Source organism: Sus scrofa, chromosome 4, assembly GCF_054392235.1.
Source record: "Sus scrofa isolate SSC_HxYL_T2T_F1_AM1 chromosome 4, Sscrofa_HxYL_maternal_Yorkshire_Landrace_v2.0, whole genome shotgun sequence".
NCBI classification, from domain to species: domain Eukaryota; kingdom Metazoa; phylum Chordata; class Mammalia; order Artiodactyla; family Suidae; genus Sus; species Sus scrofa.
In genome coordinates, this window is record NC_139386.1 from 102,261,150 (window position 1) to 102,284,169 (window position 23,020).

The 23,020-nt window shown below is 48.8% G+C and overlaps 1 protein-coding gene across 13 annotated transcripts in view; it reads right to left on the reverse strand.

Annotated features, from left to right (window-relative positions):
• Nucleotides 1-23,020, reverse strand: part of CGN (cingulin) — a 37,194-nt gene that overhangs the window by 11,612 nt on the left and 2,562 nt on the right. For 3 of the 13 annotated variants that reach the window (XR_014844180.1, XM_005663447.4, XM_085022963.1), the window contains exons 1-9: nucleotides 13,586-13,687; nucleotides 6,499-7,373; nucleotides 5,241-5,341; nucleotides 4,721-4,790; nucleotides 4,524-4,619; nucleotides 2,431-2,558; nucleotides 1,671-1,803; nucleotides 734-946; nucleotides 180-328 (exon numbers count right to left, since the gene is read on the reverse strand). Coding sequence is in view for 12 of the 13 variants with exons in the window: in XM_005663447.4 (XP_005663504.1) it covers nucleotides 180-328; nucleotides 734-946; nucleotides 1,671-1,803; nucleotides 2,431-2,558; nucleotides 4,524-4,619; nucleotides 4,721-4,790; nucleotides 5,241-5,341; nucleotides 6,499-7,359 (1,751 nt within the window). In the remaining variant the exon portion in view is untranslated. Of the gene's footprint in view, nucleotides 1-179; nucleotides 329-733; nucleotides 947-1,670; nucleotides 1,804-2,430; nucleotides 2,559-4,523; nucleotides 4,620-4,720; nucleotides 4,791-5,240; nucleotides 5,342-6,498; nucleotides 7,374-9,936; nucleotides 10,065-10,264; nucleotides 10,484-13,585; nucleotides 13,688-13,707; nucleotides 13,850-14,062; nucleotides 14,801-23,020 lie in introns of those variants that run through there. The other 10 variants (XM_085022967.1, XM_085022964.1, XM_085022966.1 and 7 more) reach the window with 8 other exon arrangements.

Genomic DNA, 23,020 nt, shown 5'->3' on the forward strand with positions numbered 1-23,020 from the left:
ACCACCTCCCTGGAGGCCAATACACTGGGCACCCAGCCTGGGTGGGGGTGAGGGCAGAGGAGGAAGGTGGATATGGAAAAAGGCAGCTGGAAAAGGGGGGAGTGAAGAGCACAGCCTGAGCAGAGAGGAGGTGGGATATAAGAATCACAGATAAGCATCCTGAGGGGCAATGTCCTTACTCCTGCTTGGTGGCTCTAAGCTCCTCCTTGTTCTTCTGAAACATGTTCTGCCAATGCCCCGTCTCCTCTGAGGTCTCCTCCAGCTCCCTCTGCAGCCCCCGAACCAGGGCTGACATCTTCTGCCTCTCAGCCTCTAATGCTGCATGGTCCTGGGGAAGGGGAGAGTCGGTGGCCAGGAGACTCAGAGGGAAGAGTTTACTCCAAACCAACGTGAGTGTGTAGAAGGGGAGGCTTGGGCCCAGAAGCACCCGCACACACCCCCTGACAGCCACAGGTACCTGGTGCAATGCTAGCAGAAGGTTCTCACCCCAAGACACAGTCTGTCTCCTGGCATCTAGGGGAAGCCTCCCCAGTTATCTCCCCACGGGACTCCTGGACTGCACATCTTCCCTCTGCCCTTGTACGTTTCCCCACCAAGGCTTACAGTACATCCCACATGTGTCTTTCATGGGGAGTTCCCGAGACGACCATGAAAAATCAAAAAATACCAAGACCTCAAGGCAGCCCCCTTCCCTAGGGTACCCTCTTCTCCCAGCCCTGCTCTTGTCACATGCCTGCGTTGCATCCTGCATGCTCCGGCGAAGCTGCTCTGCGTCCCGCTGGTACTGCTGCCGGACTTGCTCCACCTCCTGGTCACGGGAGGCCACCTCCTCCTTCAGGGCACCCTTTAGGGCTGTCAGCTCCCGCTCCCGCAGCCTCAGCTGCTCTTCTATCCGCTGTTTCCCCTCTACGACCTCTTCCAGAAGCTCCCGGGTCTCTAACAGGTCCTGGGGAAAGTGAATGTGGAAGTACAGAGGTGACCACCTTAGGAGCGAATAATTCATTCATCCAGTCAATCAAAAAATACTGGAGTTCCCGCTGTGATGCAATGGGATCGGTGATGTCTCTGCAGCCCCAGGACACAGGTTCGATCCCTGGCCTGGCACAGTGGGTTAAAGGATCCGGTGTTGCCTCAGCTGTGGCGTAGGTCACAACTGCAGCTTGGATCTGATCCCTGGCCCAGGAACTCCATGTGTCATAGGGCAGCCAAAAATAATAATAATTTATTGGAGTTCCCTAGCTGTGGCGCATTAGGTTAAAGATCCAACATTGTCTCTGCAGTGACTCAGGTCACTACTGAGTCATGGATTCAATCCTGGCCTGGCTCAGTGGGTTAAGGATCCAGGCTGCTGCAGCTAGGGCTTGGAACTTCCATATGCCGCAGGTAAGGGCAAAAAAAAAAAAATTTAATGAGTAGCTCCTATCAGTTAGGCACGGTACCAGGTGCTCTCCGGTCTCTAAGATGCCTAGTTAGAATAAAGGAAACCACCATTCTGGGCTCCAGCCCCCGCCCCGCCCGCCATTAGGTCCACCTGAAAGCACCCTATGTACTAAGTACACCAGTAAGCAGCTACCTACTCCCCATACTTTGGGGAAGCTGTAGATGAGCACACTTGAGGATGCTCTAGCTAAAAGGAAGCTGAGGCTGGGGTAACCAGCCCTACTCCCTACCTTCATCAGCATCTCCTTAGCAGGCTCAGGACCTTGGCCCCGTTTCAGCTTGTCCTGCAGCTCCATCACCTGGGTCTCTAGCCCATGTCGAACACTTTCACTCTGGTCCAGGAGGAGCTTCATGTTCTGGAGTCTAATAATTATCATAGATAACATTATCAAGTGCTATGTGTCAGGTAGTTTTCTAAACACTTTATATTAATTCCTTCACACCTCCTTCGAGTCTTTGTTCAAACCTTAACAAGGCCTCCAGTGGCTACTTAATTTTTGCAACCTGCTCCCCCACAACCCGGCCCTCCTGATCTGCCCTTAACCGGATCTACTTATCACCTGCTCACATGTGACACATGTACACAATATGTTTAATGTTTACTATCTGTTCCCCGCTACGAGAAGCTACACTTTTAGAGAGCAGAGCTCTTCATGTATATGGTTCACTGACATACCCCAGGAACCTAGATCCGTGCCTACCACACAGTACTCATTGCAAACACTTCTGCTAAATGAATGCTCACAACAATCCTGTGAAGTAGGTACTACTGTTAACCTTATTTTACAGATTAAGAACCCATGCACAGAGGCAAACCCAGGTAGCCCAGTAGCATTCCCAATAGAAAAAGTAGAGAAAGGTCTTATCTTAAACCATCTTTGTCTGCCAGCTTCAGCTTAAGATCTCCCTCTGTCTCCCCAGCCCTGGGGGAGCCTCTAACTCCGGCCAAGGCCCTCCAGCAGCCCCACATGCCCTATCAGCTGCACTCACTCCTTGGTGCTCTGCTGGGCCTCCCCCTTTCTCCTCTCCAGCAGCTCCTGCAGTCGGCTGCACTCTTCTGCCTTCTCCTCCAGCTGCCGCTCCAGCCCAACCCGGGACGGCTCTAGCTTCTGACGCTTCTGGAAAAGGAGAGAAAAGCAAGTGGAGAGTAGGGCAAGCCTCTCAGAAGGACCCGAAATAATAGGAATGTCTAACATCTACTGACACTCACTATTTAATAGGCCCTGTACTAGGGACCTCATGTATGTTACCTGCATTTAATCCTCCTAACAAGCCTGGGTACTCGTAAGGGCTTAAAATACATCCACAAATTCTCTGACATTCCTTTCCAAAGGTGATGTCTCTCTCCCTAAGTATAGGCTGGACTTAAGGACTCTCTTTTTTTTTTTTTTTTTGGTCTTGTGAAGGCTGCACCTGCAGCTTATGGAGGTTCCCGGCTAGGGGTTGAATCAGAGCTACAGCTGCCGGCCTACACCACAGCCACAGCAATGCCAGATCTGAGCCATGTCTGTGACCTACACCACAGCTCACGGCAACGCCCGATCCTTAACCGGGCCAGAAATCGAACCTGTGTCCTCACGGATGCTAGTCAGATTCGTTTCTACTGAGTCATGATGGGAACTCCAGGACTCTCTTTAAACAAAGAGAAAAAGCGGAAAGTGAAGTGTAGCTTCTGAGACTAGGTCATAAAGAGGCACTGCAGCTTCCTCCTTACCTTCTGTCTGGGATCACTCACTCTGGGGGAAGGTAGCTGCCATATGGTGAGGACACTCAAGCAGCCTTATGACAAGGTCCACAGAGCAAGGAACTGAGGCCTCCAACCAACAACCATTGAGTAAGTCTTTTTAGAAGTCAATCCTGGAGTTCCCGTCGTGGTGCAGTGGTTAACGAATCTGACTAGGAACCATGAGGTTGCGGGTTCGGTCCCTGCCCTTGCTCAGTGGGTTAACGATCCGGCGTTGCCGTGAGCTGTGGTGTAGGTCACAGATGGGGCTCGGATCCTGCATTGCTGTGGCTCTGGCGTAGGCTGGCAGCTACAGCTCCGATTCGACCCCTAGCCTGGGAACCTCCATATGCCGCAGGAGTAGCCCAAGAAATGGCAAAAAGACAAAAAAAAAAAAAAAAAGAAGTCAATCCTCCAACTCCTGGCCAGTCTTCTAATGATGACAGCCCCAGCCAATACCTTGACTGGAAGCTCATCACAGACTCTGGGCCAGACCTACCCGGTTAAGTGGCTCCCAGATCCCGAGGCCTCAGATACTGGGTAATGTTGGTGTTCTGAGGTCATTTGTTACACAGCAGTAGGTAACTAACACAGTATAATTATTATCCCCACTTTACAGTTAAGGAAACAGAGGCTTAGAATATTTATAGAACTTGCCCAAGGTCAGTTTCATAGCCAACAATTTGAACTCGGTTAGTTTGATTCCACAGCCGACCACTTAACCAGTACGTTACACTGCTTTTCAGGACACAAGAGGAGTTACAAGCTAACACTTACTGAGCACCAACTACATACAAGGCACACTGTGAGAGGTCGAAGCAGCGTTAAAAAAGAGAAGTACATAGGTTTGAGCATAAATCTGATCCAAATTTTAAAATTCCTCCGCTGCGACTTACCACCTTGAACAATTCACTTAACCTCTCTGATCTTCAAATTTCTCATCATACAAGAGTCCAAGATGCCTACTTTACAGGGTCACTATGATTATCACATACTATTTGGGATAGTACCCACTAGAAACTTAAACTCAATAAATGACAGGTACTATTATTGCCATCATTGTTATGATGAAAAGAATTGCAGTAAAGTAATTCTGCTCAAGATTTATAGAGCCAGTAAGTGGCAGAGCCAGGACAAGAACTTTCAAAGGAAATGGAAGGAAAAGTAGTTGGACCCCTGATGAATGTGCTCTTCCTCTCTAAGCTCCAGAGAACCACAGAAGTCCTTGCTAGGACTAGCACCCATTCTTGTTGCACAAGACAAACAAGGACTCGTTGCATTGCTTGGAAGAGCCAGTCCAGGCCAAGGTTCTTTCCCCCTGTGGTCCTTCATGCCTCCTGCACCTCTTATCTTTCCTCACCTTCACCTCTTCATCCAGCTTTTTCTGTAGCTCCTCCACTTTTTGGGTGAGTTCGCTCTGCCCGGCCAAGGCCTTAGTAGAACCAGGAGAAGCCACCTGCCAGAGATGCAGGGGGGAGGAAGTGAGTCCACATCCTGATCCCAAGGCCCAAAGGCCCTAACCCTGACCCCTGCTCCCACCATAAGAAGGCCACTCACCATCAGAGGCTGCATCTGCTCCAGCACCAAACTGACCTTCCTCCTCACTGAGGTTTCACTTTCTGAGCTTCTGGAGAATAAAAGCACAGATGCAAAGATTAGAGGAGGAAAGAGGAAGCAGAGATGAGAGAAGGAAGGGTTAAGAGCAGGGAAGATGCGGAGTTCCCATCGTGGCACAGCAGAAACGAATCCGACTAGGAACCGTGGGGTGGCGTGTTCGATCCCTGGCCTCACTCAGTGGGTTAAGGATCCAGCACTGCCGTGAGCTGTGGTCTAGGTTGCAGACACAGCTCGGATCTGGCATTGCTGTGGCTCTGGCGTAGGCTTGGCAGCTACAGTTCCAATTGAACCCCTAGCCTGGGAACCTTCACATGCCACAAGTGCAACCCTAAAAGGACAAAAGGCAAAAAAAAAAAAAAAAAAAAAAAGAGAGAGAGAGAGAGCAGGGAAGATGGGGAACAAAGCTAGAAGGGAAAGAAGGGAGGTGTGTGACTCTGCTGTTGGGAGGGTCCCCACTCACCCTTCTCTCAGGATGCCATAGATGGTGGCCTTCACGTGGTCCACACTGCCTGGTGGGGCTGCCTCCTGCTGGTCTCTGAGAAGGTCTGGAGTTGATTTGAACTACAAAAAAAAGTAAAACCAAAGAAATAGAAAGATTAGGAAGATAAACCAGAAGCATTGTGGGGCTCAGATGGAAGAGAAGTAGCAAGTGGGAAACAAGGTCCTTCGAGCATGACAAATAGGCCGAAGTCAGGTAAAGAGGCAACACTGGAGTTCCCATCGTGGCTCAGTGGTTAACGAATCCGACTAGGAACGATGAGGTTGCGGGTTCGGTCCCTGGCCTTGCTCAGTGGGTTAACGATCCGGCGTTGCTGTGAGCTGTGGTGTAGGTCACAGACGTGGCTCAGATCCTGTGTTGCTGTGGCTCTGGTGTAGGCTGGTGGCTGCAGCTCCAATTCGACCCCTAGCCTGGGAACCTCCATATGCCATGGGTGTGGCCCTAGAAAAGACAAAAAAAAAAAAAAAAAAAAAAGAGGCAACACCTCTGAGGCCTGAGCAAAGGCCAGGAAGGAGTCAAGCAGGATACACCTCTCACTATTGCTGCAAACCAGATTTTGCTCAACAAACAGATCTCAACCAGCTGTGAGCTGTGTCATAGGCTATTTGTCACTAATGGCAGTTAATGTACTAGAATCTGTAAATGATCTACTTTTAGAATGGGCTTAACTTTGTCTCAGAGTAAAGTCACTCCCCTACTCACTTGCATTCCTACGTGGGAGGGTTTTGGGGTGGGGGTGGGGGGCCACGCCCACAGCATGTGAAAGTTCCTGGGCCAGGGCTCAAACCTGTGCCACAAGAGTGACCCCAGGCACTGCAGCTTAAGGCCAATGCTGGACCCTTAACCCACTGCGCATAAGAGAACTCCCCGAAGGTAGGAGTCTTGGCAAGAGCATGAGGGAACAGCTCACATTCTCCAGGCCTGCCTCACGTATGCTATAAACTTAGCAAAAGCCAGTGACTGAGGCGTAGTTAACAGTCGGGCGATGACAAGCAGCTCTCCATGCTCGTAAATGATTTCATAATTACTTCCATTTCCTTTAGAATTTTGCCCACAGAAGTATACTGTACTTGTGAACACCATCTACTAAACAGATGGATAAAAAGTAGCAACTTTCTGCCTTGAGTCATTTGAATCAACATGGGGTCCCAGGGCTGGTGGGTCGGGGCTGATGAGAAGGGGCTGGGGGGTTGGAAGCCACGAAGGGGTGGGGTCTGACCTGTAGCATCCCAGGGTCCTGGGCTCTCCCCCGTGGCTCCTCAAAACTCTGAAGGACCCAGTCCTGGGTTTGACGAGAGCGGCTAAAGCCACCAAGAAGGTTCTGGGCTGACTGTTTCGAGCTGCCCATGTGCTGGTCACGCTTTGTGCTAGGGGTCCAGTGGTCGGGGGACCGGCGCTCCCGTTCCTCAAGGGTGTCCCGTGGGAGCCGGTTGTCCAGGCTCTGGCTCCGCTTGCGTTGTTCAGGGGGCAACGTCCGCATGCGGCGGCCAGTCCGGCCCCGGATCTGGCCCCCATGGTGGCCGTCAAACTTGTTGATGAGTGAGTCCACTGAAGACAGGGGGGCAGTGTCAATGGTGCTCCCAGGGGAAGCTCCCTGGGGGGCAAGCTCCAGCAGGCTGGCGCTCCTGTTGCTCGGACCCATAGCGGCAGGGCCTGCTAGCGAGGCCTGGGACTGGGAGCGGAGCAGCTTTCCATTCCAGTGGGCCCCGGGCTCCTCATCAGACGTGCTGCCCCGCGAGGTGGCAGGAAACTCCTTGGCCTGCGAGTAGGGGCTCTCAGTGAGTTCCGAGTCAGAGCTCAGAGCTCCCGGGGGCCCTCGGCTGTTGGCCCCCTTGATCTGGACCCCAAAGGAGTCACCACCTTTCTCCCCACTGTTGAGCACCACAAAGGGCTGCCCAGCGATGCCCTGCACGCGCACGGCGACCCCATAGGTATTGGCTCTTGCATCCTTAGCTGGGCGTCGCCCACCACGACGGAGGGTGCCCATCTCTGCATCATCCACTGGCTCTGTGATGAAGCGAATCTGGACTCCATGGTCTACAGGGCCCCGGGGCTCAGCCATGCTGGACACCTGCTCCATGGATCGGAGGGGTCCTAGAAGATGAAGAAGAGAGTTTAAGCTGAGAGACTAGAAATAGAAACCCAGAAACCTCTACTTGCTCAGCTTTTGTGAGGCTGACTGCCCTACCAATTCCTTCTCCCAAAGTAGTAGTTTTCATCCTTTGTTTGAGCAGCAGAATCACCTGTTAAAACTGACTGCTGGACCCTACCCCCAGAGAATCAGATTCAGCAGGTGGTCCCCAACTGAGGGTTTACATTTCTAACAAGTTCCCAGGTGATGCTGATGCTGCTGGCCCAGATTCCACACTTTAAGACCCACTAGCCCAGAATCCCTATCTTCTAATACAGTCCTGCGGAGTTTGGCTTTGTCATGAGTTTCCCTGATCTTCGCACATGTGAACACACACCCCCATCTGCCTCCCCTGACCCCAGGGGAGGCAGAACCCAAGCCCGGCCTGCAGACACCTCCGATCCAATGGAGAATAGGGGGCCTCCACTCCCAGAACTCATTTCAAATACAAAAAACCCAAGAGTTCCCATCGTGGCACAGAGGAAACAAATCTGACTAGTATCCATGAGGATGCAGGTTTGATTCCTGGCCTTGCTCAGTGGCTTAAGGAGCCAGCATTGCCATGACCTGTGGTGTAGGTCGCAGACGCAGGTCGGATCTGGCGTTGCTGTGGCAAAGGCCAGATTTGACCCAAAATTTCAATTCAACCCCTAGCTCCAGTTCAATCCCTAGCCTGGGAATTTCTGTGTGCCACGGGTGCGGCCCTAAAAAAAAAAAAAAAAAAGAAAAGAAAAAAAGCAAATGCAAAAAACCCCAAGGTATATCATCCCCTCTCTGGGAGGATGCTCAAAGAAACCAGTAGCAGTGATGCATCTGGGTTGAGGGAACTGAGAGCTAGGGACACAGACGGGAGCATGAAGGGCTTTCTGCTATGTATCTTTTTGTCCCTTTTGCATGGTGGAACCATGTGCTTCCCATTCAAAAAAATATTTAAATAACATTTAGGAGTTCCCGTCGTGGCGCAGTGGTTAACGAATCCGACTAGGAACCATGAGGTTGCGGGTTCGATCCCTGCCCTTGCTCAGTGGGTTAAGGATCTGGCATTGCTGTGAGCTGTGGTGTAGGTCGCAGACGCAGCTCGGATCCCGCGTTGCTGTGGCTCCGGCGTAGGCTGGCAGCTACAGCTCCGATTGGACCCCTAGCCTGGGAACTTCCATATGCCACGGGAGCGGCCCAAGAAAAGGCAAGAAAAGACCAAAATAAATAAATAAATAAATAAATAAATGTTTAAAAAAATAATAAAAAAAATAAATAAATAACATTTAATAGTGTCAGTCCAAGAGCCTCCAGGACAGGCAGACTTGCCTTCTGAGGGCCAGAGCCAAGACCACCCACAGGCCAGCTGCCTGGGTCTACAGTGCCTAAGTGCAGAGTCAGAAAAAGGAACATAGGAGTTCCCATTATGGCTCAGCAGGTTAAGAACCCAACATAGTGTCTACAAGGTTGCGGGTTCGACCCCTGGCTCTGTGGGTTAAGGATCCAGCATTGCCACAAGTTTCAATGTAGGTCACAGATGCAGCTCAGATCTGGAGTTGCTGTGGCTGTGGTGCAGGCCAACAGCTGCCGCTCCAGTTTGATCCCCAGCTTCAAGAACTTCCATATGCCATAGGTGCAGCCGTTAAAAAAAAGAAGAAATGAAAAGAAAATGGAACATATTCCAGGTATGCTCTGGCTCCAAGAACTTGGGGAGGAGAGGTTCTCCTTCGAGCAAATAAAAATCTAGCTTCCCCACCCCTTCTGCTAACCTCCACCAGGGCCTATCACCAAACTGGAGGAGGAGCCTCTGATGTGCCAGCCAGAGACAACAAACATAGGCAACTCAACCTCCCGAGGAACTCTGGGCCAAGGAAACTTGGCAAGTCCCCTTTCAAGGATTGCAAAAGTGCAAGGAACTCAGGGGGAGCAGGGAAGGGAGGGGTGGGGTTCCAGGTGAGAAGGGCTTAGAGTTCTTAGCATTCCTAACCCTTCCCCTCCAGAGAAACAAAGGGTATCCCTATCAGCCCTATCAGTTCTTCACCTTTGTGGTGTTTGGGAAAATGCAGCCTTCCCAAACTTTTATCACAGAATCTCAAGAGGTCCTTTTTGTTTTGCTTTTTAGGGCTGCACATGCAGCATATGGAAGTTCCCAGGCTAGGGGTCGAATCAGAGCCCGCAGCTGCCAGCCTTCACCACAGCCACAGCAACATGGGATCCGAGCCAAGTCTGCCACCTATACCACAGCTCATGGCAACACCAGATCCTTAACCCACCAAGCGAGGCCAAGGATCAAACCCCGCATCCTCATGAATACTAGTTGGGTTTGTAACCCACTAAGCCACAAAGGAAACTCCCTCAAGAGGTCCTTAAGGCACATTCAATCACCTGAGGACCCCATTCTTCCACTCTTCAGACACTGGGGAGGACTTAACCAGCTTCTAACTAGAGACCCCCAAAAGCAGGATATGTAGTTGCAGGGCCCTATGTTGGAACTGAAGTAAGAAATGGGACCAGAAAAGCTACAAGGCAAAGGGGGACTAGAGTCAAGACCTGGCTTAGAATTCCAGCTTCTGTTCTTCACTTGAGGAATATAACCTTGGGCAAATCACAACTTTTCTGAGCCTCAGTTTCCTCATCTGTAAAATGGGTATAATGGTAACACCCCATGATGTAACTACCTGTGAGAATTAGACAATAACAATTATGTGGGTGTATACAATTGTAAAAATCTATCATTATAACCTTAAGATTTTTGTACTTTATTTACCTAGGTTCTACTTCAATAAAAAGAGGGGAAATGACAAGATATTAAGCATGAATGCACCTAGCAGCATATGGCTGTCACAAAGCTGACAAAAAAACGTCACTCTGCACATACATGCTACTCCTTCCAACAGAAATTTCCTGGCTTCACCTGGTCCACGGAAGGATGTCACTTCCTCAAAGAGCCCTTCTCCGACCACAGCCTCGCACAAACAAGATCAGCTTTACATTATACACTCTATGGTCATCTTTCAGTGAATTTGCCTCAGTTTATTTTTACGCTTTTATCAGAGTGATGTTTTATCTCCTGTCTTCTCCACTAGATTATAAGCTCCTAGAGGGGAAAAAAAAAAAAAACATTGCTCTCAGCTGACTCCTGCGTCCCCAGGGCCTGGCAGATGGTAGATATCAATACATGTCTATTAAAGGTTGTATGCTGAACCAAGGCAGATGTGCACAGCAGTGGCGAGACTTTCCAAGGATCCCATACAGCCATTTCATGTTTGTCCTTATAATGGGACCTCCTCCTGGCCTGGACTCTCTGCCCTACTCAGTCACAATTTTGGAACCAGATGTGCCTAGACTGCCAGCTCTCAGAAGTCATGATTTATGCATGATGCAGCTCTACCCTGACAGTACCTCCACTGATCTATCAGATCCAGGTCAAGGGCTTCGCAGCCTAATCCCAGCACAGTTCATAGCCCCTTGCCCGCCCAAGAGCACCAAGTTGCTCAGAGGTGGCATCAAGCCTAACCCCAGGTCCCATGACTTCCTAACCTCAACTCCCTTAAGGCCCAGGACATGTGGGTCCAGGGCCAGGAGGGCTGAAGGGCTCTTTGGGATGGGTCAGAAAGCAGGGCTCTAAATGATTCAACATGGAAACCCATCCGCCTTCAGTTACAGAGGACAGCAGGGCGGGGCCAGGGGAGCAGGGCAGCACCAAGGCCTTGCATAAGCCCGAGGCAGGTAAACAGTGATCTAGTGCCAGGCAACAGGGAGCCCAGAGCCTTTGCTCTCACCAGCTGTCTGACCCTGCTTTTCCCATCACTGGCAAGTGCCCAGGGCACTCCTCACCAACTGTACTCTGGGAAGAGACTAGACTACAAGGTAATTCGGCTACATCTGTCTGCCTCTGCTGTTCCTGCCTGCAACAAGGGGGAGGGCACTGCACCTGTATCAGACAGCCACTTCTCCCTGAGTTACTCATTAGCCTGCCCTGCCCCTATTCCATCACCTCTGGCCCCGGCAAAGGCTTCTCTGGCTTCCAACTAAGAGTGACAGGGTCTCTGGACTCCTGGCAGGAAGTGGGGGTGGGGTGGTTTCGGGTGTGCCGAGGAAGCGTGGGTATACATAGGGCCAAGCAATATACTAGATGCTATATAACTGGCAGATGAAGAAAATGGGTGAACTAAAGGTACAGAGATTAGACTCCTCTCAGAGGTAACAAGGAAAGCAATTGGTCAAAATAGAAAAGGACAGCTCAGTGACCTTGATCTTTCAGTTGCTATTTTCTCATAAAGAGTTAGTGAGATAAGGCTGCCGAGGATCCAAAATGAATCCCCCCCAAGTATACTCCTAGCTCAGTCCACTGAAAAAGCCAAACCTGAGCACCAGGCTAGAGCGGCTTGGCCAGTGTGTGTGTGGGGGGAATGCAACGAGGAACTGGGCCCCTGCAAACTGGCTGGACAGGTTTGAGAAGCAAGGGGAAGGGGAGGGAGAAAGCAAAGGGAGACGCCACTGGCAGCTTGTTAAGCAGACCAGAGAAATTCCACACCACAGAGGAGGCAGAGGGGCAAAGCCCTGGGCAGGGACTCTGTCCAGCCTAGATGCCAAGACTCTGAAGGAAGAGGCAGGAGCTGGGGAGGGAACAGGCAGGAGGAGCAAATACACAATGAACCTGGTAAGTGACAAGTCAGTGTGCAACAGGAAGACTTTGTCTCCCGCTACCCCTCCCTCTCAAGTTCCCAAGGTTGCATTCCAGATCTCACACTTAGCCAGGCCACCTCCCTGAACCTTAGTTCTCCCCCCACCCGCCAGTACTAAAAGAAGCAGCAACCCTACCCCTCCCACTTCCCATGGGGGTGATGGCAGGCGATCAGTCTGGGGAAAGCAGGAAGGGTTCTAGGAAGCCAGAATCCTCTTAGGGTCAGGCAAATCTCTGGATGAACAGTCCCCTAGAGCCAGCCCCCCATTTCCAAAAAATCCAGGATGAAAAAAGAGGTGCAGAGGCATGTGTAGGCAGCCTGTCAACAACATAGCGGTTACTAATTATTTCTCAATTACAACAACTCTCCTCAGGCAGGGCATCAAAGGGGCTAAGCTAAGGCTGGCTCAGGTTCCCTCACCTGCCTAAGGCAAGGAAATCTGCTTCAGAAGTTTTGCCTGGGCCCCGACTGAGCACCTCTCATCCAGCCTGGAGACCTGGACGGGCTAAATCCCCTACTCGGGTGGTCTCCTGAAGAGTTCCGCCAGTTTCCTGAACCAATGCCTACTGCCTGATAGCCATCACCGTCCAGCTGTCAGGGATGCCCGATGGGGTTTCAGAAAGTAATAGGGATTTTCGGAGAAGCATCAAGGAACCTGGTTAAGCTCCCAAACGTCACCCAATGGCTCCATCTAAAACCATGGAAGTATGTGCTTGGGGGGGAGAGGGGGGTTGACGTTAGCTCCCAGGAAGAGGCCTCTTTAGAAAGATGTATTTCTACATATTTTGAAGACCTCGGGATCTATGCTTACTCAGATCCCTCTCCTGTAGAGCACTCTCTCAAGAGGAAGTAGGAAAAATTCTCCCTGGCAAGAAAGCAAAGGAAGACAAAAACTGAAAGCCTTCGTTTCACACCTAGCAGACATGGGGGTGCCCTCTTGCTCTACTTCTCAGTGCCTGTTAATTGCACCTGTCTTGCCCTGTAGGTGAGCAATGGTTAGAGAAAGATTGCACACCTCAGAGCCATCTCAAAGTCAGAAGGGAGGTATCAGCGCCAGCTCGGACTGGCCGTCGGAGGAAAGAACCTCAGGGAAACAGCACCTTTCCACGCCCTCTCACTTATGTCTCCGAACCTCAGGCAGCAGTCCCCTTTGCCCAACTGAGGAAACACTCCTTCCCCCCACCATTCCCGCCTCTGAGAAATCCTGCCCCGGGAACTGGCGTCTGACCACCAGAGCTATCTTGGCCCTGAAACACTTTCATGCCCTGGGAATAGCCTCAGCCTCAGGTGCCCCTCACCTGGCACCTTCCCAAGCACCTGCCTCTGGCACCTGAGGACAGGAGCCAGCTCTTAATCAGTGCTCCCACCCTACCTCGACCTCCCCTCCTCCTCTCGCCAACACAGCACCTGTGCCCTGGGTATCTCAGATCGCCTCGACTCCCACCCCTCAGGGGTACACCTGAGGGCTCGCCTGCCTTTCAGGTGCCCTTGCCCCCGCCCGGTTCACTCACCCCAGCCGGGCTCGGCGCTCCCGGGCTCGGGCTCGGGCTCGGGTAGAGCTGCACGCGCGGCTCCCGGGCCCTCCCCCTCTGTCCCTCCGCGCTCCCTCCTTCTCTCTCCCCCTCCCACCAACCTGTTACTCCCCTCCGGAGCTCCACCTCCATTGGCCGTCACCACCTGCCCCGCCCTCCCCTTCCTCCAGTTGGTCCGTTTCCCACGAGGGGCGGGCCGGCCGCGTCAGGGACCCGGACCTGGGGTCGCCAGCCCGGGTGGGCGGGAGGGGCTGTCTGGGTCACGTGGGCCGGGGGGCGGGGCGGCGAGGGGCATCGGGAGGCCATTTTGGGGGCGTAGTGGTCAGCCGCTGGCGACCGCCCCCCGCCCCCGCCAGGCCGGGGTCGGGAGCCGCCAAAGCATTTTCTCGCCTCTGCTGCAAAACAATCCCCCGCCTCCCGGCTTCGCAAGGGGACTGTCTTCTGACCTTCACCTACCTCCGCATAAGCTGGAATCCTCTTCCGTCGCATTCTGCGGAAAATATCTCCCAGTCCCCCGACGTCAGAGCCTCCACATCAGCTCCGTCTCCCTTTTCCCCAACCCGAGCCAGACCCCTGTCTTGGATTCTCCCCCGTCTCCTGGCCTCCCCAAATCATGCAGCCTGGTGCCTTTTTCTCTGTAGTGTTTATCACCTTCCAAGTTATGTAATTAAATCTAAATATCATATTTGTCTTTTGTCTCGCCCTACGCCAAGCTTCACCAGGGCAAAGATCTCTTGCTTTGTTCTCTGCTTTATCCCAAACGCCTGCAACAGGGACCGACATTTGTTAGATGCTTAATAAATATTTGTTGAATGAGTGAATGAATGAATGGGAACCGGGAGGGGTGAGTTTCCACAGAATAGGAATGACTGTCATTCTAAACAGAAGGGGATCTCAACCCCAGGTTGTAAATCCATTTTAATCTTTCAGGAAGTGGGGAAATTGACTCCAGTCCCTTGACGAGTAAAGGCAGGGGTGCTCAACCAACTGCAGGCACTCTGCTTATCTTCTAGCTGTAGTTAAACAGCGAAATCTGGCCTCCTAGGTTTTAATCGTTGAGGTATGTAAGAGATTGACTTAGTTTATGTTGCTAGGTTCTGATATTCTCACGTATTTATTCAACAACTATTTATTGTGTACCTATTGAGGATTGAAGAGGAATCTTACCTGCCACTGACAGTCTAGGGCTTTCCTGAGAGCACATTTCCTTCCCTTCCCCCCAAACTTCAAAGCCTACGTGTAGGACCTGGAGGGTAAAGTCCACCTCCCAGTTCCTAGGCAGGGAAGCAAAGTCTCTGCATTCCAAGGGAAGCTTTATGTAGGGATTAGAGTCATCAAACCGGCCCATGGCCCGGGGAGGAACAGCAAAAAAAAAAAAAAAAAAAACTGTAAGGGTGGGGATAGGGAAAGGAAACATCCCTCCAGGACCATGTTATCTCTAGATCACTGGGGGTTTTTTTGCTTTTTTTTTTTAATGTGAGATTGTTTAATTGACCCAAGTATTGGAAACGTGGAAACTCTCCTAAGGTAACACCTTAATAATTAGGATACTTGTATTTGTAGTAAATACAAAGTTAGGGTGGTAAAGGAGACACCCCACCCAGCACTACGAACACAGGTTGCAAGGAAAACTAGGAGGCCTCTGAGTCACAGTCATCGTCATCTGTTCCTCAAGGAAGCACTCAGTCTGACAGAGAAACTATCATTAGGCACGGGTGTCAAAGGGGACACTAAGACCTTTCCCAGAGGTTGTGGTCCCATTCCTTAGAAATGTTACAGGAGGTCCCTTCGTGGCTCAGCGGTTAGCAAACCCAACTAGGATCCATGAAGATGCAGGTTCGATCCCTGGCCTCACTCAGTGGGTTAAGGATCTGGTGTTGTCATGAGCTATGGTGTAGGTCGAAGACTCAGCTGGGATCCCACATTGCTGTGGCTCTGGTGTAGGTTGGCAGCTGCAGCTCCAATTGGACCTCTAGCCTGGGAACTTCCATATGCATCGAGTGCGGCCATAAAAATCAAAAAAAGAGAAAAGAAAAAAGAAATGTTACAATTTGGCAAAATTCCCTATTCTATAAATATGGTATGGCAAATGTAGAAAATTAAAGCAAAATATAATATACGGAAAGAAGAAATGAAATACATTGACATATATTCAAGGCGTAATTTTACTTTTGTGAAAAGGTGTAGAAGAGAATGTTCTAGGTAAATTAGAGGAGGTCTCATGAAAGAAATGAATTTTGAGGTAAATTCTTTTTTTTTTGGCCATGCCCTCTGCATGCAGAAGTTCTTAGGCCAGGGATCAGATTGAACCCAGGCCACAGTTGTAACCAGAGCCACAGCAGTGACAATGCAGATCTTTAACCCACTAAGCCATGATGGAACTTTTGGAGCCAAAGTCTTATCCTACAAGTCTTTCCTCAGTTCTTTCCTGAGTTCTCCAAAACTATCCCCACTACCACTAGAACTCGACTAAGTAGTTATCTCAAAGATCACCTATTAATCTGGCCAATTCCTAAATGGAGCAGCAGGAATGCTACACAGAAAGAGTAAGATAAAAAACTGAGGAGTTCCTGTCGTGGCTCAGTGGTTAACGAATCCGACTAGGAACCATGAGGTTGGGGGTTCAATCCCTGGCCTTGCTCAGTGGGTTAAGGATCTGGCATTGCCCTGAGCTGCGGTGTAGGTTGCTGACACGGCTCGGATCCCGAGTTGCTGTGGCTCTGGCGTGGGCCAGTGGCTACAGCTCCAATTAGACCCCTAGCCTGGGAACCTCCATGTGCCGTGGGAGCCACCCAAGAAATGGCAATGACAAAAATAAATAAATACATAAAAAACTGAAAGGGAGTGATGCCTGGAAGGGATTTGGGGAGTTCCCTTTGAGGCTCAGTGGGCTATGAACCCAACTAGTATCCATGAGGATGCCGGTTTGATCCTTAGTCAGTGGGTTAAGATATGGATCTGGCATTGCCTTGAGCTGTGGTGTAGTTTGCAGACCCAGCTTGGATCTGGTGTGGCTGTGGCTGTGGTGTAGGCCAGCGGCTGCAGCTCCAAGTCATCTCCTAGCCTGGGACTTTCCATATGCTGCAGGTGCAGCTGTAACAAGGGAAAAAAAAAAAAAAAAAAAAAAAAGGTGTGTGTGGGGCCAGGGGTCTTGGGTACAAGCTGAAAAGGAAGAATTTAAAAAATTAACTTTGGAACTTGCCATTTTGGAGAGGTAGGTGGGACACATACACAAAGTCTAGCAAAAAACTGGAAGTGAAGCTTAGAAGAGAAGCTAGGGCTAGAGCAGACCTAAGAATCATGCTCATAGATGTGAAAGTTTCTAAGAAAGAGCAAAGAACAAATCTTGAGAAGTATGGGACAGATGGAGAAAAAGAAAAATAAAAACCAGGGATGGAGGAGTCAGAGAGACAGATGAAAAAATCCACAGAAGAGAAGTGTTCAAGCAGGAGAAGAAACTGGAATCTGGCATTTAGAAGTTATGATTGATCTTTCAGACATCATTTTCAAAAGAGTGGCAGACCCTTAGCTCAGACTGCAGTGACAGAAGTATATCAAGAGGAGGAGTTCCCTTCATGGTGAAGCGGAAACAAATCCGACTAGGAACCATGAGGTTGCAGGTTCGATTCCTTGGCCTCGATTAGTGGGTTAAGGATCCACGTTGCCATGAACTGTGGTGTAGGTCACAGATGCGGCTCTGATCTGGCATTGCTGTGGCTTTGGTGTAGGCTAGCAGTTGCAGCTGCAGTTAGACCCCTAACCTGGGAACCTCCATGTGCTGCACCTGTGGCCCTAAGAAACAAAACAAAACAAAAAAACCAACAAAAACAAACAAACAAAAAGAAATATATCAAGAGGAAAAAAGATACCTCTGAGATAGGAGAGAAGGGAGCAGGGCACAATCATTAAAAGAATGACATAGCCATTGAGGTTAGGATATAAACTGGTTAGAACCAACTAGGCCCAAGATGGCTGAATACTCAACTTCCAGTAGAACTTGAGCCTCATTACATGCTCACTGTAATATATTAGCAGCTAAATGACATGCCCACAGGTGCCACAACTCTTTCTAGGCCAACCATAAAAAGTCAAATAGTGGCAGTGGCCTAATTCCTAGAAATCTCTGCCCCTTCCCTGAAATAGTTGGAATAATCCTCCCACTTATTAGCCTATGAAATTATCCAGGAGTTTCCATCATGGCTCAGTGGTTAACAAATCCAACTAGGAACCATGAGGTTGTGGGTTCGATCCCTGGCGTTGCTCAGTGGGTTAAGGATCCAGCATTGCCATGAGCTGTGGTGGAGGTTGCAGACACGGCTTGGATCTGGCATTGCTGTGGCTCTGGTGTAGGCCAGTGGCTACAGCTCCAATTCAACCCCTAGCCTGGGAACCTCCATATGCCTCAGAAACAGCCCTAGAAATGGCAAAAAGACAAAAAAAAAAAAAAAAAAAAAAAAAAAAGAAGAAGAAGAAAAATAAATTATCCAGCCCATGACAAAGTAACCACCCTCATATGAAAGGCCTCTCTCACCTTTCGAGACAGTTTTAATTTTCTATAGTGAATGTGTATCTTTCTAAATAAGTTTGCTTTCCCATTTAGTTCTGTGCTAGTATCCTTCACAAGCATCCTATATTAATAAATCTACCTCTCTCTCTCTCATTTTCTCTTTTGGCCACACCCATAGCATGTGGAAATTCCTGGGCCAGGGATGGAATCCAAGCTGCAGCTGTGACCTACGTCATAGCTGTGACAATACTAGCAATGCCAGGCCTAACCTGCTGTGCCACATCAGGAACTCCAGTAGATATACTTCTTACCTATTACTTTCTTTCTCACTGAATTCCTTCTGCCCTGAGACATAAAGAACCTCATTAAATCCTGAGACCAAGTGTGTTATTTCAGCTGGGAGATCGTGGGTTCAAGTCTCCTCTGAAGTGTGACTCGGTTTGAGTCCCACCTGAGAGCTGCAGTTTCCTCTTGACTAAAGAAAAACAGAGGAAAATAAAGGGAAAGTTTTATGTTGGTTTTGTTTTGTTTTTAGGAAAGAGTGACTTGGCTATATTTTGAGAATAAGCCAGAAGAGTGAGCAAGAGTAAAGAAATGAAAAAGAGAGAGCAGTCAAAGCCTGGATATAGACGAAAAGATAAATTTTGTGTTCTAAAACTTAAATTGGAAGACCAGGTATGAAGGAGAGAGGAATTGAGAAAGTTAAGTCAAATAATTTTAGTTCACCAGATTGCTGGGCCTGCCAAAGAGAAGAGTGAGTCCGAGGGCTGAAAACTTTGTAAACTAGTTTTGTTGGTTTGTTTTGTTTTATTTTGTTTTGTTTTTTTAGGGTCGCACCCACAGCATATGGAATTTCCCAGGCTAGGGGTCGAATTGGATCTGCAGCTGCTGGCCTACACCACAGCCATAGCAACACCAGATCCAAGTTGCATCTATGACTTACACCACAGTTCCAGATACTTAGCCCACCATGCAGTGTCAAGAATTGAAACCACATCCTCACAGATACAAGTCAGGCTCATTACTGCTGAGTTGCAATGGGAACTCCATTTTTTTTAAATTTATTCATTTATTTTATTTTATTTGGCCACAGCATGCAGCTGCTTGATGTGGGATCCTAGTCCCCAGACCAGGGATGAAACTTGGGCCACAGCAGTGAAAGTGAGGAACCCTAACCACTAGACCACCAGGAAACTCCCTGTAAACTAGTTTTGGAACTGTTGGATTTACCTACAGCCTAAGGAAGGGTATGAAAAGTGCCCAATGAATGGCACAAATGAAATACCACTGAAAAGTCTTCCTTCAGAGTTCCCTGGTAGCTCAGGGAGTTAAAGATCCAGTGTTGTCACTGTAGCAGTTCCGGTCACTGCTGTGGCATGGGTTCAAACCTTAGCAGGCCTGACCAAAAAAAAAAAAAGTTTTCTTTCCTACTAGAATTGGGTGGTATCTAAGGTGTGAAGAAAACAGGTAGGTGAAGGGGAGGGGGTGCTGGGGTGGGAGAGAGACAACTGCCCTTAGGGCAGGAAAGCACAGTGTTTATTGTGGAAACTGGAAGAAGGTCATCTTATAGGCTGAGCCCAAGGACCCGGGAATAGTGAGAAGTAGACTGGAAAGGCAGATTCTGAGATAGGATACTAGGATAAAAGCTGTGCTTATGATGGAGCATGATAATATGAGAAAAAAGAATGTATACATGTATGTGTGACTGGGTCACCTTGATGTACAGTAGAAAACTGACAGAAACTCCATATGCCGCAGGTGCGGGGCCCTAGAAAAGACAAAAAGACAAAAAAAAATTAATTAATTAAATTAAATTAAATTAAAATAAATGACACACAGGTGCCATGACAGTTCCAAGGCCAACCGTAAAAGGTCAGTTCCTGGAAATCCCCACCCCCTCAATCCCCGGCCTCACCCAGTAGGTTGGGGATCCTGCATTGCTATGAGCTGTGGTGTAGGTCACAGATGCAGCTCGGATCTGGCATTGCTGTGGCTGTGGCTGGCAGCTGTAGCTCCAATTCAACCCCTAGCCTGGGAGCTTCCATATGCCATAGGTGCCGCCCTAAAAAGCAAAAAAAGAAAAGAAAAAAAAAAAGAAAGAAAGAAAGAAAGAAAGAAAGAAAGAAAGAAAGAAAGAAAGAAAGAAAGAAAGAGAAAGAAAGAAAGAGAGAAAGAAAGAAGGAAAGAAAGAAAAAGAAAGAAAGAAAGAAAGAAAGAAAGAAAGAAAAGAAAAAGAAATGGAACATGTATTTTCTAGGCCTCTCACCTTTTGAGATGGCCCACACTATTAATAAATCTACTTCTTGCCTATCACTTTACCGCTTGCAGAATTCCTTCTGTGCTAAGACATAAAGAACCTGAACTTCAATAAGTCTTGAGACCAAGTGTGTGATTTTACTTAATTTTTTAAAGAAATAATAATTGCTGTTTTATTTTTATTTTATTTTTAAAATTTTTGGCCACCCCGCACAGCATATGGAATTCCCAGGCCAGGGGTCTGATCCAAGTCACAGACAACTTATGCCACAGCTGCAGCAATGCCAAATCTTTAACCCACTGTGCCAGGTCAGGGATCGAACCTGCATCCCAGCACTCCAGAGATACCACTGATCCCATTGCACCACAGAGAGAACTCCAAGTGTGTGATTTTAATTAAAAGACAGTGGATTTGAGGCAGGAGATAGATGGGCTCCAGAAGAGACATTTACAACTTGCCTCTTGTTTACATTTCTTGAGGCAGGAGATGGGTACAACTAGCCACTATTTACACTTCCTGAAACCAGAGATAGGTGGGCTCCGGGATAAACATTTACAACCAGCCACCTTATACTTCAAGATAGAAATAACAATAGGCACAAGGCAAATAACTGGCGCTTGTCTTCTGTTAACTGTTAAACAATGGTAATGATAGGATCAAAAGAGGGGCTGAGCCCTGCTGGGGCAAAAGACTAAGAGTCACGTACTCCCCATCCCCAGGGTCAGGGAGACCCCAACTACACATGCGCAGAGAGACCTTTCTGGGTCAGGAAGGGAGGGGGTACCAGGCCAAAATAAGTCTAGATCTCCTTCCCACCATGCTTTGCTTTGGAATCCATCTTGGCCAAAAATGCACATGCAAATCAGGGAGGGCCCTGGGTCTGGTCAGGTGTGAAAGATACAACAAGATAATTGGCCAGGAGTTCCTGTCGTGGCTCAGTGGTTAACAAATCCGACTAGGAACCATGAGGTCGCAGGTTCGATCCCTGGCCTTGCTCAGTGGGTTGGGGATCCTGCGTTGCCGTGAGCTGTGGTGTAGGTTGCAGACGTGGCTCGGATCCTGCGTTGCTGTGGCTCTGGCGTAGGCAGGCGGCTACAGCTCCGATTCAACCCCTGGCCTAGGAACCTCCATATGCTGCGGGAGCGGCCCAAGAAATGGCAAAAAAAAAAAAAAAAAGATAATTGGCCAAAGGAAGACAAAGACCTGAAAGAACTGCCTCCATATAAGTGGTTAAGTCACCTCTCTGGGGAGCTCCTCATTTAGGGGGAACTCCACACCCTCACTCTCCTTTGGGTGTGTATCACTGCTTTGTTTCTGCTTTAGAAAAATAGACTGCCCATCCAAAAATGGACAGAAGATCTAAACAGACAGTTCACCAAAGAAGACATACAGATGGCCGAGAAACACATGAAAAGATGTTCAGCATCACTCATTATTAGAGAAATGCAAATCAAAACCACGATGAGGTACCACCTTACACCAGCCAGAATGGCCATCATCCAAAAGTCTACAAACAATAAGTGCTGGAGAGGGGGTGGAGAAAAAGGAACCCTAGTACACTGTTGGTGGGAATGTGAATTGGTGAAACCACTGTGGAAAGCAGTATGGAGATTCCTCAGAAAACTAAACATAGAACTAGTATTTGATCCAACAATCCCACTCCTGGGCATCTATCCAGAGAAAACCACGACTCACGAAGACACATGTACTCCAATGTTCATTGCAGCACTATTTACAATAGCCAAGACATGGAAACAACCTAAATGTCCATTGACAGAGGAGTGGATCCAGAAGATGTGGTACATATACACAATGGAATATTACTCAGCCATCAAAAAGAACGAAATACCAGCATTTTTAGCAACATGGATGGACCTAGAAACTATCATGCTAAGTGAAGTCAGCCATACAATGAGACAGCAACATCAAATGCTATCACTTACATGTGGAATCTGAAAAAAGGACAGACTGAACCTCTTTGCAGAACAGATGCTAACTCACAGACATTGAAAAACTTATGGTCTCCGGAGGAGACAGTTTGGGGGGTGAGGGGATCTTCTTGGGCTGTGAGATGGAAATCCTGTGAAATCAGATTGTTATGATCATTATACAACTACAGATATGATAGATTCATTTGAGTAATAAAAAAAAAATGAAAAACAAAAAACAACCAAAAAAAAAAGAAAAATAGACTGCTTTTCTGTGTGCTCTCCCACGTGATGCCCTGTGTTTCTAACAATAAACTTTATACCTGTTTTTACAGTCTTTGCCTCCTCGAAACATTCTTGCTTTCAACAGGGGGCAAAAATCAGGGCAATTCTACTTTTAGCCTCTAGCTGCTCTAGTGGTTAGGATTCCTGGTGTTCACTGAGGCTGCCCAGGTTCAATTCCTGAGCAGAAAATTAAGATCTCACTTCGAGCCATTCCTCACTGCTGTCTCTCCTAGATCAGGATCAAGTCCCAATCTGGGTTTTGGCTGGGTTTGAGTCCCAACCCATGTGTTCAAATCCCATTCTTTTTTTTTTTTTTTTTTTTTTTTTTTTTTGTCTTTTTAGGGCTGCACCTGCAGCATTTGGAGGTTCCCAGGCTAGGGGTCGAATCAGAGCTGTAGCCGCCAGCCCATGCCACAGCCACAGCAATGCCAGATCCA